The 14,324-nt window shown below is 53.3% G+C and overlaps 5 protein-coding genes across 5 annotated transcripts; 3 read left to right on the top strand and 2 right to left on the bottom strand.

Moving 5' to 3' along the window:
• The first annotated feature begins 19 nt into the window (after positions 1-19).
• On the top strand, positions 20-4,727 carry aarA (L-aminoadipate-semialdehyde dehydrogenase). Its single transcript, XM_073734225.1, has 4 exons — positions 20-429; positions 477-3,747; positions 3,810-4,134; positions 4,204-4,727. The coding sequence occupies exons 1-4, from the start codon at positions 58-60 to the stop codon at positions 4,499-4,501; spliced, it is 4,266 nt and encodes a 1,421-aa protein (XP_073586926.1). The 5' UTR covers positions 20-57; the 3' UTR covers positions 4,502-4,727.
• Positions 4,728-4,730: 3 nt separating this feature from the next.
• BDW74DRAFT_147036 (uncharacterized protein) lies at positions 4,731-5,906 on the bottom strand. The gene has a single exon (XM_073723471.1). The coding sequence runs from the start codon at positions 5,750-5,752 to the stop codon at positions 4,871-4,873; it is 882 nt and encodes a 293-aa protein (XP_073586925.1). The 5' UTR covers positions 5,753-5,906; the 3' UTR covers positions 4,731-4,870.
• Positions 5,907-6,149: 243 nt separating this feature from the next.
• Positions 6,150-6,977, top strand: BDW74DRAFT_174891 (uncharacterized protein; the record flags this gene model as incomplete). Its single annotated transcript, XM_073728156.1, has 1 exon — positions 6,150-6,977. One exon carries the CDS (start codon positions 6,150-6,152, stop codon positions 6,975-6,977), a length of 828 nt encoding a protein of 275 aa, XP_073586924.1.
• A 383-nt stretch (positions 6,978-7,360) lies between these two features.
• BDW74DRAFT_147035 (uncharacterized protein) lies at positions 7,361-9,412 on the bottom strand. Its single transcript, XM_073723470.1, has one exon. The coding sequence runs from the start codon at positions 9,188-9,190 to the stop codon at positions 7,409-7,411; it is 1,782 nt and encodes a 593-aa protein (XP_073586923.1). The 5' UTR covers positions 9,191-9,412; the 3' UTR covers positions 7,361-7,408.
• A 452-nt stretch (positions 9,413-9,864) lies between these two features.
• On the top strand, positions 9,865-14,309 carry BDW74DRAFT_98228 (putative xanthine dehydrogenase HxA). The gene is made up of 4 exons (XM_073734224.1): positions 9,865-10,145; positions 10,203-10,406; positions 10,462-12,416; positions 12,462-14,309. The coding sequence occupies exons 1-4, from the start codon at positions 9,897-9,899 to the stop codon at positions 14,143-14,145; spliced, it is 4,092 nt and encodes a 1,363-aa protein (XP_073586922.1). The 5' UTR covers positions 9,865-9,896; the 3' UTR covers positions 14,146-14,309.
• Positions 14,310-14,324: the final 15 nt, after the last annotated feature.

Genomic DNA, 14,324 nt, shown 5'->3' with positions numbered 1-14,324 from the left:
TATAACCAACCCCAGTGTAGCTCGACGCCCCAGACCACCAAGGGCATTGGCGCAATCATGGGTGCCGAAAATGTTCCATTGCAGGAACGCCTCGAGCGCTGGGCTCAGAGGCTGCAAAACCTCACCGTCTCCCCGCTGACCCGCGACTATCCCGACAACCAGAACCAGGAGCTGCCCAAGCGGGCCATTGAAGCTTTCGAGTCGCTCAAGCTCTCCAATGCCACAGCGTCAGCATTGAAGAACCTCTCCGGGACATCGTCCGGATTCACTGTCTTCCTCACGGCGTTTGTGGTGCTCGTCGCTCGATTGACCGGTGATGAGGACATCGCTATCGGCACCAGTCTCGGTGACGATGGCCGTCCTTTCGTCCTGAGAGTTCCAATTGATTCCTCGGAGACCTTTCTTCAGCTCTACGCCAAGGTTCAGAAGGTAACGATCTCAGCTATCTACTTTGTCGCATTGTTTGACATATCTAGGCCTACGATGAAGGGTCCGCCGAAATCGTGCCATTGGGCAGCCTACGATCCCATATCCAAGAGAAGTCGCAATCCGAGCGAACGCCCATCCTCTTCCGATTCGCCGCGTACGATGCCCCCGCCGCTTCGCAAGAATACCCTGCCAATACCTTCGAGACAACAGACCTGGTGGTCAACGTTGCGCCCGCAAGCTCCTCGGACGGCGCGACAGAGCTAGGAGCATACTACAACCAGAGGTTATTCTCGAGTGCTAGAATTAGCACAATCCTGCACCAGATTGCTCAATTGGTTCAGAACGCCACGAGCCAACCCGAGACCGCGATCGGGCGCATTGACTTCATGACCCCCGAGCAGCGCGCTCTTCTTCCTGACCCGACTGCCGACCTGCACTGGTCCAAGTTCCGAGGAGCTATCCACGATATCTTCGCTGACAACGCTGAGAAGCACCCCGAGAAGCTTTGCGTTGTCGAGACTCAATCCGCCAACTCCGCCCACCGCGAGTTCACCTACAAGCAGATCAATGAAGCATCGAACATTCTCGGTCACCATCTGGTTGAGGCTGGTGTTGAGAGGGGAGAGGTCGTTATGGTCTACGCCTACCGTGGTGTTGACCTGGTTGTGGCTGTCATGGGTATCCTCAAGGCCGGTGCGACGTTTTCCGTCATCGACCCTGCGTACCCGCCAGAGCGACAATGCATCTACCTCGACGTGGCTCGTCCCCGCGCTCTTATCAACATCGCAAAGGCCACCAAGGATGCTGGCGAGCTGTCGAAGAAGGTCCGCACATTCATCGATGAGAACCTCCAGCTCCGGACCGAGATACCCGCCCTCGCCCTTCTTGACGACGGTTCGCTCCTAGGAGGCTCGACTGAAGGCCAGGATGTGCTAGCTAAGCAGGTACCCTCGAGGTCCAAGCGAGTAGGCGTTGTTGTTGGCCCCGACTCTACCCCTACCCTCTCGTTTACTTCCGGCTCTGAGGGTAGGCCCAAGGGTGTCCGAGGTCGTCACTTCTCCCTTGCGTACTACTTCCCTTGGATGTCCGAGACATTCAAGCTTACTCCCAACGACAAGTTCACGATGCTTAGTGGTATCGCTCACGATCCCATCCAAAGAGATATTTTTACCCCTCTCTTCCTTGGTGCCCAGCTCCTTGTCCCGGCTCGCGAGGATATCCAGAACGAGAAGCTTGCTGAGTGGATGCGGGACTACGGTGCTACGGTCACTCATCTCACCCCTGCTATGGGTCAGATTCTCGTTGGAGGTGCCTCTGCGCAGTTCCCCACTCTCCACCATGCTTTCTTCGTCGGAGACATCTTGATTAAGAGAGACTGTCGCTCTCTGCAAGGGCTGGCCCCGAATGTTAACATCGTCAACATGTACGGAACGACCGAGACCCAGCGTGCTGTCAGCTACTTCGAAATCCCCAGCTACTCGAGCAACGGTGGGTACCTGGACACCATGAAGGACGTGATCCCGGCTGGTCGGGGTATGCTCGACGTGCAGATGCTGGTCGTCAACCGCTTCGAGCCCAGCCGTATCTGCGCTATTGGCGAAGTTGGTGAGATTTACGTTCGTGCAGCTGGTCTTGCGGAAGGATACCTTGGTTCCCCGGAATTGAACGAGAAGAAGTTCCTTACTAACTGGTTTGTTGACCCTAAGACATGGGTGGAGAAGGATGCTGCGGAGTCGCAAGGTACCAATGAGCCTTGGAGGGAGTTTTACGTTGGACCCAGGGACCGTCTCTACCGAAGCGGTGACCTCGGTCGCTACACTCCTTCTGGAGACGTCGAGTGCTCTGGTCGTGCCGATGACCAGGTGAAGATCCGTGGTTTCCGTATTGAACTGGGTGAGATTGATACCCATCTTTCCCGCCACCCTCTTGTCCGAGAGAACGTGACCCTGGTGCGACGTGACAAGTTCGAGGAGCCTACCCTCGTCAGCTACTTTGTGCCTGACATGAGCAAGTGGGATTCGTGGTTGGAGGAGAAGGGTCTCAAGGACGATGACTCTGCCGAAGGAATGGTCGGCATGCTCAGACGCTTCCGTCCCCTCCGTGACGATGCTCGTGAGCTCCTTCGCAGCAAGCTCCCCACATATGCTGTCCCTACGGTGTTCATTCCTCTTAAGCGCATGCCCCTGAACCCCAACGGAAAGATTGACAAGCCTGCTCTGCCCTTCCCTGATACCGCAGAGCTCAGCGCGGCTGCCCCTCAGCGTAGAGCATCGGCCTTGAAGAACCTCTCCGAGACCGAGCAGGCCCTGGCTCAAATCTGGGCTTCCCGCATCTCCAACGTCACCGCTCAAATGATCGGCCCTGATGACTCGTTCTTTGACCTCGGAGGACACAGTATCCTTGCCCAGCAAATGTTCTTCGACCTCCGACGCAAATGGCGCGGTATTGACATTAGCATGAATGCCATCTTCCGCAGCCCTACCCTCCGAGCCTTCGCTGCAGAGATCGACCGCCTGCTGAACTTCGAGTCTTTTGCTAGCAACGATGAGAAGGCTACGGAAACCGCAACGACCGCTAACGAGCCCAACGACGAATATTCCCGCGATGCCCGCAAATTGGTAGACACCCTGCCAGAATCCTTCCCCACCCGCACAGAGGACATGCTCTCCGCCGAACCCACTGTCTTCCTCACTGGTGCCACCGGTTTCCTCGGCGCCCACATCCTCCGCGACCTTCTCACCCGCAAGTCTCCTTCAGCTAGCGTCATTACCCTTGTCCGTGGTAGGAGCGCCGAGCAAGCCCTGGCTCGTATCCGCTCCACCTGCAAAGCGTACGGTTTCTGGGATGAATCATGGACCTCGCGCCTGGAGTGCATCACCGGCTCCCTCGGCGATCCCCGCTTCGGCCTGACCGACGCCGCCTGGGACAGCCTCACCGAGCGCGTCGACGCCGTCATCCACAATGGTGCCCTCGTCCACTGGGTCTACCCCTACTCCACCCTCAAGCCGGCCAACGTCCTCGGCACCATCGACGCCCTTAAGCTCTGCGCAACTGGCAAGCCCAAGCAATTCTCGTTCGTCAGCTCAACCAGTGTCCTGGATAGCGACCACTATGTCGAGGAATCCGAGCGCAGCATCGCCGCCGGTGGGGCTGGTATCAGCGAAAACGACGATCTCGAAGGTAGCGCCGTCGGCCTGGGAACCGGGTACGGCCAGAGCAAGTGGGCCGGCGAGTACCTCGTCCGCGAGGCCGGAAAGCGCGGTCTGAAGGGCACAATCGTCCGCCCTGGTTACGTTCTCGGTGACTCGAGCAGCGGCAGTACGTCTCTCATACCCCACATATCCTTCTTCATACCCTGGATACTAATTTGTCTGCTACAGCAACCAACACCGACGACTTCCTCATCCGCATGATCAAGGGCTGCATCCAGCTCTCCGCCCGCCCCAACATCCACAACACCGTCAACATGGTCCCCGTCGATCACGTCGCCCGCGTCGTCATCGCCGGTGCCTTCCAGCCCCCCGTGTCGCCGATCGGAGTCGCCCAGGTCACCGGCCACCCCCGCCTGCGCTTCAACCAGTTCCTCGGCGCCCTCCAGCTGTACGGGTACAATGTGCCCCAGGTCGACTACGTGCCCTGGTCCAAGCTGCTTGAGCAGTATGTTAACAGCGGCGAGCATGATGATTTGGAGAGCCAGCATGCCCTGTATGTTCTATCCTAGTTCCTTTTTCCTTTTTTGGTGATGTGATGGAAAAAAGCTAATATGTGTTCTAGGATGCCCCTCTATCACTTCGTCACTGCTGACCTGCCCTCTAACACTAAGGCTCCGGAGCTCGACGACGTCCACGCCGCTGCGTCGCTCCGTGCTGACGCTAAGTGGTCCGGCGTTGATGTCTCGGCTGGTGCCGGTGTGACCGAGGAATTGGTCGGTCTGTACACCTCATACCTAGTCTCTGTTGGCTTCTTGCCCGCGCCAACGGAAAGCGGCGCCCGTCCCCTGCCTGCTGTCTCGATCACGAGTGATCAGCGGGAGGCGATGGCGGGTGTTGGTGGCCGTGGTGGAACTGCCTGATCTAAGGAAAAGATTTATGGTTATGGTTACTTGATACGATTGTTTTGGTTTTCAAAAGCTTAGCTTGGTTTGGCATTTTTTTGTTTTTGTGTAGATAGTGGCGGATCTAGGAGAAGTTGTCAGATTGGAGGAAAGGCCTAGGTGGCGTCAATACTAGTTACACGCGAAGTTAAACACGGCATATTCGTCGCAGAAGAATGGGAGCCATGGATTAGCATAGTCCAGGGAATAAGTTATATAAAGATAATTGATTAAGCGTGAGAAACATGAGTATTAAACATATCATTGCAATTCATTACAGCATTGAAGCATTGTCATAGGCTCGAGTAGCAACACAAAATCCCAGCCCTTGCTTTTCGTTAATCATTTCTAGGAATCAATCACTCCGAGTGAAGTTTGCGATCTGGTTTCGTGTTTCCAAAAGCGCAAAGCAACATTTGATAGAGCATTCCGGTCAAGAATGACATTCTTCTCGATGGCTTTTTGCGGCGAGCGGCCAGTGAATAGTTCAAAGTCTAAAACAAGCACATCGGTAAAGGAAGTCGAAGAATCCGGATTCAAAGTCCATCCGCGGACATCCGCCCCATTATCAGATCTGGTCAGCTCGATATGTTGCACAATCATAGCGTAGGGAGATTGGTGCCGGGGTGAGTTTGCGTATTCTCTGGCGCCACGCGCCCAGACGTCAATGGTAACACTGCTGTTTGGCCCGAGGTTCATTGTGAGGCAACTTTGCACCGAGCTTCCAGATGACTCTAACCAGCCGTGCGCATCCACTGCGAGTTGTCTGCTTGTCTCCGAGATGCCAGTATCCAGAACAAGGGTGATCTTTCCGAGGGACTCGGTAACCCAGCATGCATCCGGTTCCTTTGCAAAATTGCCAATCCTAGTCAGGGGCGATCCTAAGATCACGTATTCATCTAGAACATCCATGGTAGATAGTTGTCGTTCAAGAGCGGATCTAAACAGCGATATCAACTCTTCATGCCGTACGCCCGGCATACGTACGACGAGGGTCTGGGTCAGATAGTTATATGAGAACTTGGCTGACTTCACGTCTCTTTTTGTATCGTCAGAAATGAGACTGAACTCTGAGGCGGAAACACATGAAAAATAGGCAATATCGATGCGTCGTCTGGCCAAACTTCTCAACGACAAGGAAAATGTCCGAAAGTCGTCGTATTTCAAATGCTGGATTTTCTGGGTTTCTTCTCCTGCCTTTGGAAGGCGGGGTGACTGTCTTGAATACATGGAGGTAAGAGCGGCCGCAGTATTCTATGGGTGTCTGTATCCCTGGAAATAGCAATTATAAGATGAAGTTCAGACTTGACGAGAGATTTTATTCTGGCGGTTGAACGCGGGTGTACTTGAGAGCTGAGAAAAGAAGAGGTGCAGGCTAGGCTCCCATGTGGCATTTCTTTTGACCGTGTCAGTGCGTGACTAACACTCTCCCCTTCCTCTAAACTGCTCTTAAATAGTTCTCATCCTCATCCAATATTCACTACAAGTATTCTCCAACTCCCAAACATGTCTCTAGATCTACACCTATATCAAAATGTGGACGACTGCTACCGGGTCCACTTCCTCTCTGAGGATCACATTTCTCAGGCCCTCTGATACCACACGAACCTGCTCATCATCGAATATAATGACAACAGGCACAACTCCATTCATTCGCCAGGCTACAAGCTTAGAGGAAAAGAGCGTTCAGCCAGTGACAATGTTGAGCGGCAGAGCACGAGTCTGGATATCAGATCTTCGACACCACATCGGAAACAACCTAACACCGCTCTGCGAGCTTCTAGAAGCCAAAATCCGCAGCAAAGACAGAGAACAGCGCTTTCGCCGTCTTCAGCATCGACTCTTCGGTCTGAGTGAGGTCGAGGTATCAAGCCTCGAGATCTACTTCACCTGCTGGGAGACAATGCGCGAGGCCGTGCAGCGAGATGAGTGGCTGACAAGAAGACAAGCAACCCTAAGGGATAAGATGCAGTACTCAGTGGACGATGGTCCTACCATGACGTTCCTGCAAGCCGAACTCGGAACTGTTACTCAGGATATCCAGCGGAACGAAATGATCTGTGATTCGACTACCAAGTTACTGCGAGGCGTCACACCTAACTTCTGCCATACGCCCATTTACCGCACTTTTCGTCAAACCGTGCTCTCGGACACCTGCTTACACTCCGCCCAACTTCAGAAGTTATGCGCTGAGGCAAGAGGTTGCTGTAGACGAGCCTGCGGGTGCTGCTTCAAGCCCCGTGAATCCCGGCATGCAGGGCCTCTTGTTGGAGGGTTCCATGGCCATTGCACCCCAGCTTGTGCCTGTTGTACAGAACACGCTGGCGAGCAGAAGCCGGCCAATAAGGTGAAATCTGCACGCGAGCTTGAAATCAATCTCAAACCTGCAAAGACGGATACACTCGGCAAGAGGTTCATCAATGGTCTCGTCTGGGGTATTGGTGATACTCGATGATCAAGGAGCGGGACTGGATAGATCAAAAGTAGATGCTGGACATTCACCAATGCTGGGCGCTTGGATATGCAGTTGGGATGTTTTCTATGTACTTTTTTTGGGATTCATCATGTCAATCAAATAGGAGGAAAGAATCGCACAAACAATGCGTAGCTGCTTCAAAAGACTCATAGAGGACAGCCATTGCCATTGAGATGACGAGCAATGGCTTGATCTGACAATCGCTGGAGGTCTCACTTACATGGAAGTTATTCCGTCCATTCATAGTTCTCGTCTATTTATAGTTTTAGTACTTCATAGCCCAAGTTACAGCATACCCAACAGTTCTAGCAGTTACCGTAGAGAGAGAGAGAGAGAGAGAGAGAGAGAGAGAGAGAGTTCCTATTCATGTTCTATCTTCTAAGCTTCATTTTCTACCAAGATCGAACCCTTTATATCTTCGGGCGAGCCCCAAAAAAGCCCTTCTCTTCCTCCTCCCACTTCTTGCGCTCAACAATACTCCGAGCCCTATAAGCCTTAACAAACCGCCAGACCTCAGTGTCCGCCATATTCCAGGCCTCAGCCACAGCCCGGATATTAACCCGGTTATTGTTCGTTTGTTTCTTCAGTATATTTCTAGCTTCTTGAATAATAGTATACTCCCGCTCAACACCCTGTTCGCTAGGGTTGGCATGCTGCATCGACTCCTTGGCGTCGCCCTCGTTCTTGGCGTCGACATTGCTGTCGCGCGGAATCCGGAATCCGAATTGCCACTCGAATTCATCGAGGAGAGAGCTGGGGAGGGCTTGGCCGACCTCTGCAGAGAGGGATTCGACTGTCATCCAGAGTGAGGTGCCGATAGCTGGCTCGTCTGCGACGAACTTCTTGAAGAGAACAGCTCGTGGCCCACCGCCGAGGCCATGACCTATTTGATCACCTGTCACGTCTTTCAGCCATGTATCGCGAGATGTCTCGCGACGAATATGCCGCGTCGTTACATCTGCGGAGTTGTGAAGGAGGCTGATGAGGGTGAATGGATGCGGGAGGGTCCCAATCGTGAAGACTTGAGTGTTGTTCTTGTATGTAGCTGGTTGGCTGATTTTCATCGGCTTGTGCGCGTTGCAGGGGTGGCAATTCCGCAAGTTCGGAGGGCATGAGGAGGGTGCTACAGATACCGGACATTGTCCGAGAGCTTTGGCCAGTCTCAATGCTGGTTCAACCAACGCGGTGGTATGCTCAGCAAAGGGCTTGAGCACGGCGATACCGCCTGGGAAAGAGTTCACAAATGTGTTCTGCAGGTGAGAGTTGATAAGGTCTACGAGGGCGAGCCGACGAGCAGAAGCAGAGGGAATAGCCTTCTCCGTAAGCTCGTGGTAGTGATCCCTGATCGTAGCCGAGTCATATAAAGCCAGAGAGCTCGTTTGGCGGGGCTTTAATAGCTCATCCGGTACTATCTCCCACATGGATTTGATTGACTTGTCAATCTTCTTGATTGATTTTTCAACAGCAGCATTAATCGCGGATTTCTTCCCAGTAAGCAGGGAACTGTGGGTGCGATCGAACCGGGTGATGTAGTCCGAATCCGCACCACGGCGCAGATATGAAAGGGTTGCATCGTCGTATCTAGCCATTGGGAAGCAAAGCCAATCGGCGAGTAAGCCATCACCCATATGGCCCCATGCTAGCCATTTAAACAAGTCTTCTTCCAGTTCAGGGCTCAGTTCCATGTGCTTTATCGACTCATATAACGGATTCGCAGTGGCCTCGGCCTGGCCAAGAACCACCGGACGGAATCCTTGAGCGTACCAAGCGCGCCGCCAGGCAAACAAAAGCTGCTCATCGGCTTTTTCCTCCTCTCTGGTACTGCCTTTCCTCAGGTTGTAGTACGTGAAGATGTACGGCCGAATCGGAAGCGGAGGAAGGACGGAACGGTTCTCGTCGAGGGTAATGGAGGACGAGAAAGGGTTCAGCCATGCCCAATGGCTATACCATTTTGAATCGCCGCTTGAACTGTCCTGTTGGGGCTCCGGAGGTTTATGCGCCGGCGGATGAAAGGTAGGTAGGTGCAAGTCGCTCAACGAGGGGAATTTCGGGACATATTTCGTGGCGGCCGATAGCTCTTCGCTGACTGCATCGGGTACGGGCACGGGTTTCGGGGAGGAGGAAAATATCACGAAGGCGATCGCGACGAAGAGAATGACCGCGAGGAGGGATGTGCTGCGTCGCGCAACCATGATAGGGCTCAGATCCAATGGTCCGAGAAAAAGGCGTAAGTAAGCGACTGATGTCAGACGCGTTTGATCCGATCTGACGGGGTAGATTGGGAGAGGAGAAGTAGGAGAGGAGGGGAAGGTATCATGTATCAAAGCTAGTCAACCCCCATTGATGGGGAATAGGTTAGTATAGCACAAGGCAGTGATCGTGCTTCTGAAGACGGCAGCTTCATGATGGAGCCCATCACAATCAAGCTTGTTGCGGCGATCGTGATGTTCGCTCTAGTTGCCGGATGCGGAGTATACGATGTCATATCACGTGCTGTACGGAGTGCTGGCCTCAGGCAAATTCAGGCAGACACCGATAAGCTGCTTATCTATTGACGAGTGGCAACCACAGTGATCAAACAGTCGAGTCTCGCGAATCGAAGTTGGAGACAATAAAAAACACGGCCGAGTACGCATAGAGCTGAGATATACACAGAAGTACCTAGGTAATAGCTATGACAATAGTAGCTTGAACTTGTTATTACAAATGTCGCATTCCGCCGAGCGCGATTGGGCGGGATCCTCAAAGCGTGGCGGGCCCCATCGGACTGTGGCGATCCCCGCGATTCATCCAGACCCTTACTTATCGGGCACTCGCCATATTAGACTCTCCTTCTCCCCACTTCCCTGATGTTGGTTTCAGGTACCTTATCCCGGTGCAGCCGTTCAAGACACAGTCATGGCTCCCGGCGTCTTACTACAACCGGCCCAGGCGGATCTTGAGGCAGCAGTCCCGGTGAAGCCTGCGGCCTCGTTATCGCAGCTGACTGAAGATTGGGACGATACGATCCGCTTTTATCTTAATGGCACGAAGGTGGTTTTGGACTCCTTCGACCCCGAAATCACATTGCTCGAGTACCTGAGGGGTATCGGCTTGACGGGAACGAAACTAGGATGTGCGGAGGGTGGATGCGGTGCTTGCACAGTTGTAAGTTGCGGTCGATAGGGAGCGAAACCGAGCAGGCTTCTTTCTGACTTTAAATAGGTTGTGTCGCAAATCAACCCGACTACCAAGAAGCTCTACCATGCCTCTATCAACGCTTGTATTGCGCCGCTGGTAGCTATTGACGGAAAACACGTTATCACTGTGGAGGGTATCGGCAATGTGAAGAACCCTCATGCGGTCCAGCAGCGGCTCGCGATCGGAAACGGAAGTCAATGTGGATTCTGTACCCCGGGTATTGTTATGGTATGACATGTTGTAAGGATAGAGTGTTGATAGCGCGCTAATATTTCCTTCACAGAGTCTTTATGCTCTTATACGAAATGATCCTCAACCCTCCGAGCACGCGGTGGAAGAGGCTTTCGACGGGAACTTATGTCGTTGTACCGGCTACCGACCGATCCTCGACGCGGCCCAGAGCTTTAGCAGTCCATCTGGTTGTGGGAAAGCGCGAGCAAATGGCGGTACGGGATGCTGTATGGAGAAGCAGGATGGTACAAATGGTTGCTGCAAGGGATCTTCGCAGGATGCCGCCGAAGAGATCACGCACAAGTTTGCGTCTCCTGAATTCATTGAGTATAAACCTGACACGGATTTGATCTTCCCTCCGGCGCTCTGGAAGCACGACCTACGGCCACTAGCCTTCGGTAGCAAGAGAAAGAAGTGGTATCGGCCGGTTACCGTACAGCAGCTCCTGGAGATAAAAAGCGTCCACCCAGACGCAAAGTTAATCGGTGGAAGCACTGAGACACAAATCGAAATCAAATTCAAGCAAATGCGTTACGGCGCGTCTGTCTATCTAGGAGATCTCGCTGAACTCCGGCAATTTACCTTCCATGACGACTACCTGGAAATTGGTGCCAACATTTCGTTGACTGATCTGGAATCAGTCTGCGATCAAGCCATTGAACGTTATGGTCCAAAGCGTGGCCAACCCTTTATTGCTATCAAGAAGCAGCTTCGCTACTTTGCTGGAAGGCAAATCAGGAATGTAGCTTCGCCAGCTGGAAACCTGGCTACTGCATCTCCCATCTCCGACCTTAATCCTGTCTTTGTGGCTACGAACACTACACTTGTTGCGAGATCTTTAGAGAAGGAAACTGAGATTCCGATGACCCAGTTCTTCAAGGGCTACCGATCTACGGCCCTGCCACCAGACGCCATCATCTCTAGTTTGCGAATCCCTACTGCCTCGGAGAAAGGAGAATACTTGCGTGCCTACAAGCAGTCCAAGAGGAAAGACGATGATATTGCCATTGTCAACGCCGCTCTGCGGGTTTCTCTCTCGCCTTCGAACGATGTCACGAGCGTAAATCTAGTTTTCGGCGGCATGGCGCCTTTGACGGTGTCTGCACGCAACGCGGAAGCCTTCTTAGCTGGAAAGAAGCTCACTGACCTAGCAACCCTTGAAGGTGCCATGGGTGCTTTAGAGCAAGATTTCAATCTCAATTTCAGTGTTCCGGGTGGTATGGCAACTTACCGAAAGTCCCTTGCACTTGGCTTCTTCTACCGATTCTATCACGACATATTATCACAGCTCGAGGCCAAGAAAAGTGGTGTGGATGACAGTGTCGTTGCCGAGATCGAGCGCGCGATCTCAACCGGCGAAAAGGACCATGAGGCCTCAGCAGCTTACATGCAGAGGGTTCTAGGTCGGGCTGGACCCCACGTCTCGGCGCTGAAGCAGGCTACTGGAGAAGCTCAGTACACCGACGACATTCCTGTGCAGAAGAACGAGCTGTACGGGTGTATGGTTTTGTCGACAAAGGCTCATGCTAAGCTAGTCAGTGTTGACACAGAAGCCGCCCTCGAAGTCTCTGGGGTAGTTGATTATGTAGATCATACCGATCTTCCATCACCCAAAGCAAACTGGTGGGGTGCTCCAAACTGCGATGAGGTCTTCTTCGCAGTTGACAAGATCACGACCGCTGGACAGCCGATTGGTATGATCCTTGCCAACTCAGCCAAGGCCGCTGAGGAGGGTGCGAGAGCTGTGAAGGTCGAATATGAAGAATTACCTGCGATTCTCAGCATTGAAGAGGCAATTGAAGCAGAGTCTTTTTTTGAACATTTCCGTTATATCAAGAATGGAGATCCTGAGAGCGCCTTCAAGGACTGTGACCATGTTTTCGAAGGTGTATCACGGATGGGAGGGCAAGAGCACTTTTATCTGGAAACGCAGGCTTGTGTGGCGATCCCTAAGCCCGAAGATGGCGAGATGGAGATCTGGAGTGGTACCCAGAACCCAACAGAGACGTACGCACATTCCTCCTGATTGCTGAATATGACTAACTAGACCAGACAATCATATGTGGCACAAGTTACCGGCGTGGCTGCCAACAAGGTTGTGTCAAGAGTCAAGCGTCTTGGTGGAGGTTTCGGTGGTAAGGAGACGCGATCTGTCCAGCTTGCAGGTATATGCGCCACAGCTGCAGCAAAAGTCAGGCGGCCAGTTCGATGCATGCTCAACCGTGACGATGACATTGCAACGTCTGGACAGCGCCACCCATTTTATTGCAAATGGAAGGTAGGTGTGAGCAAAGATGGCAAGCTCCTTGCACTCGACGCAGACGTCTACGCCAACGGCGGGCATACGCAAGATCTTTCCGGCGCTGTTGTTGAGCGAAGTCTGTCACACATTGACAACGTATACCGAATCCCGAACATGTACGTCCGCGGCCGAATCTGCAAGACAAACACGGTCTCGAACACGGCATTCCGCGGTTTCGGTGGGCCTCAAGGTCTTTTCTTTGCCGAATCAATCATTACAGAAGTTGCAGACCACTTGGACCTCCAGGTCGAGCAGCTCCGAATCCTCAACATGTACGAAGCCGGCGACAAGACGCATTTCAACCAAGAACTCAAGGACTGGCACGTCCCATTGATGTACGACCAAGTCATCGAAGAAAGCCAATACCTCGAGCGCCGCAAGGCCGTAGACGAGTACAACCGGACTCACAAATGGTCCAAGCGCGGCATGGCCATCGTCCCCACAAAATTCGGTATCTCCTTCACAGCCCTCTTCCTCAACCAAGCCGGCGCCCTCGTCCACATCTACCACGACGGCAGCGTCCTCGTCGCCCACGGCGGCGTGGAAATGGGCCAAGGCCTCCACACAAAGATGATTATGATCGCCGCGGAAGCCCTCGGCGTCCCGCAATCTGACGTCTTCATCTCCGAAACAGCCACCAATACCGTCGCAAACACCTCCTCCACCGCCGCCTCCGCCTCCTCCGACCTCAACGGCTACGCCATCTACAACGCCTGCACGCAGATTAACGAACGTCTAAAGCCCTACCGCGAGAAAATGCCCAACGCCCCCATGAAAGACCTCGCCCACGCCGCATACTTCGACCGCGTTAACCTCTCCGCGCAGGGCTACTACCGCACCCCAGACATCGGGTACACATGGGGCGAAAACAAGGGCCAAATGTTCTTCTACTTCACGCAGGGCGTCACCGCCGCCGAAGTCGAAATCGACACGCTAACAGGCGACTGGACGCCCCTCCGCGCCGACATCAAAATGGACGTCGGCCGCACAATCAACCCCTCCATCGATTACGGACAAATCGAGGGCGCCTACGTCCAGGGGCAGGGCCTCTTCACGACAGAAGAGTCCCTCTGGCACCGCGGCACCGGGCAAATTTTCACCAAGGGTCCCGGTAACTACAAGATCCCCGGCTTCCGCGACATCCCACAGGTGTTCAACGTTTCTCTGCTCAAGGATGTAGAGTGGGAGAACCTGCGCACGATCCAGCGTAGTCGGGGTGTCGGCGAGCCACCGCTTTTCATGGGCAGTGCGGCGTTCTTTGCTATTCGGGATGCGCTTAAGGCTGCGAGGAAGGAGTGGGGTGTTACTGATGTGTTGAGCCTTGTTAGTCCGGCGACGCCCGAGAGGATCCGGGTTAGTTGTGCGGATCCGATTATTGAGCGCGTTAGGGTGAAGCCTGAGAAGGGGGAGAAGAGTTTCTTTGTTGCGATTTAGTCTGTTCGCTATGGTATATGAGGCCTACGATTGGAGCTAGATTGTATCGTGGTTTATGAATATGATATCGATACCTTGCATATGTTAGCTTACTTTATTTGCAAGCATCATGGATATAAATTGGTTGCATTTAGCTATTAACTTAGTATACTCTAATTGTGTCATTCTCCGGAATACCC

The sequence above is a fragment of the Aspergillus multicolor genome (assembly GCF_047715735.1).
Source record: "Aspergillus multicolor strain CBS 133.54 unplaced genomic scaffold BDW74scaffold_4, whole genome shotgun sequence".
NCBI classification, from domain to species: Eukaryota; Fungi; Ascomycota; class Eurotiomycetes; order Eurotiales; family Aspergillaceae; genus Aspergillus; species Aspergillus multicolor.
The sequence above is the reverse complement of the archived record's forward strand: the minus strand, read 5'-3'. Positions and strand labels throughout refer to the sequence as shown.

Excerpts from the sequence above, each read along its gene's own strand:
- aarA (XM_073734225.1), top strand. The coding sequence starts at position 58 with ATGGGTGCCGAAAATGTTCCATTGCAGGAACGCCTCGAGCGCTGGGCT. Across the intron at positions 3,748-3,809 it reads CGGTGACTCGAGCAGCGGCA|CAACCAACACCGACGACTTC; the intron begins GTACGTCTCTCA and ends TGTCTGCTACAG. Across the intron at positions 4,135-4,203 it reads TTGGAGAGCCAGCATGCCCT|GATGCCCCTCTATCACTTCG; the intron begins GTATGTTCTATC and ends TATGTGTTCTAG.
- BDW74DRAFT_147036 (XM_073723471.1), bottom strand. The coding sequence starts at position 5,752 with ATGTATTCAAGACAGTCACCCCGCCTTCCAAAGGCAGGAGAAGAAACC.
- BDW74DRAFT_147035 (XM_073723470.1), bottom strand. The coding sequence starts at position 9,190 with ATGGTTGCGCGACGCAGCACATCCCTCCTCGCGGTCATTCTCTTCGTC.
- BDW74DRAFT_98228 (XM_073734224.1), top strand. The coding sequence starts at position 9,897 with ATGGCTCCCGGCGTCTTACTACAACCGGCCCAGGCGGATCTTGAGGCA. Across the intron at positions 10,146-10,202 it reads GATGCGGTGCTTGCACAGTT|GTTGTGTCGCAAATCAACCC; the intron begins GTAAGTTGCGGT and ends GACTTTAAATAG. Across the intron at positions 12,417-12,461 it reads ACCCAGAACCCAACAGAGAC|ACAATCATATGTGGCACAAG; the intron begins GTACGCACATTC and ends TAACTAGACCAG.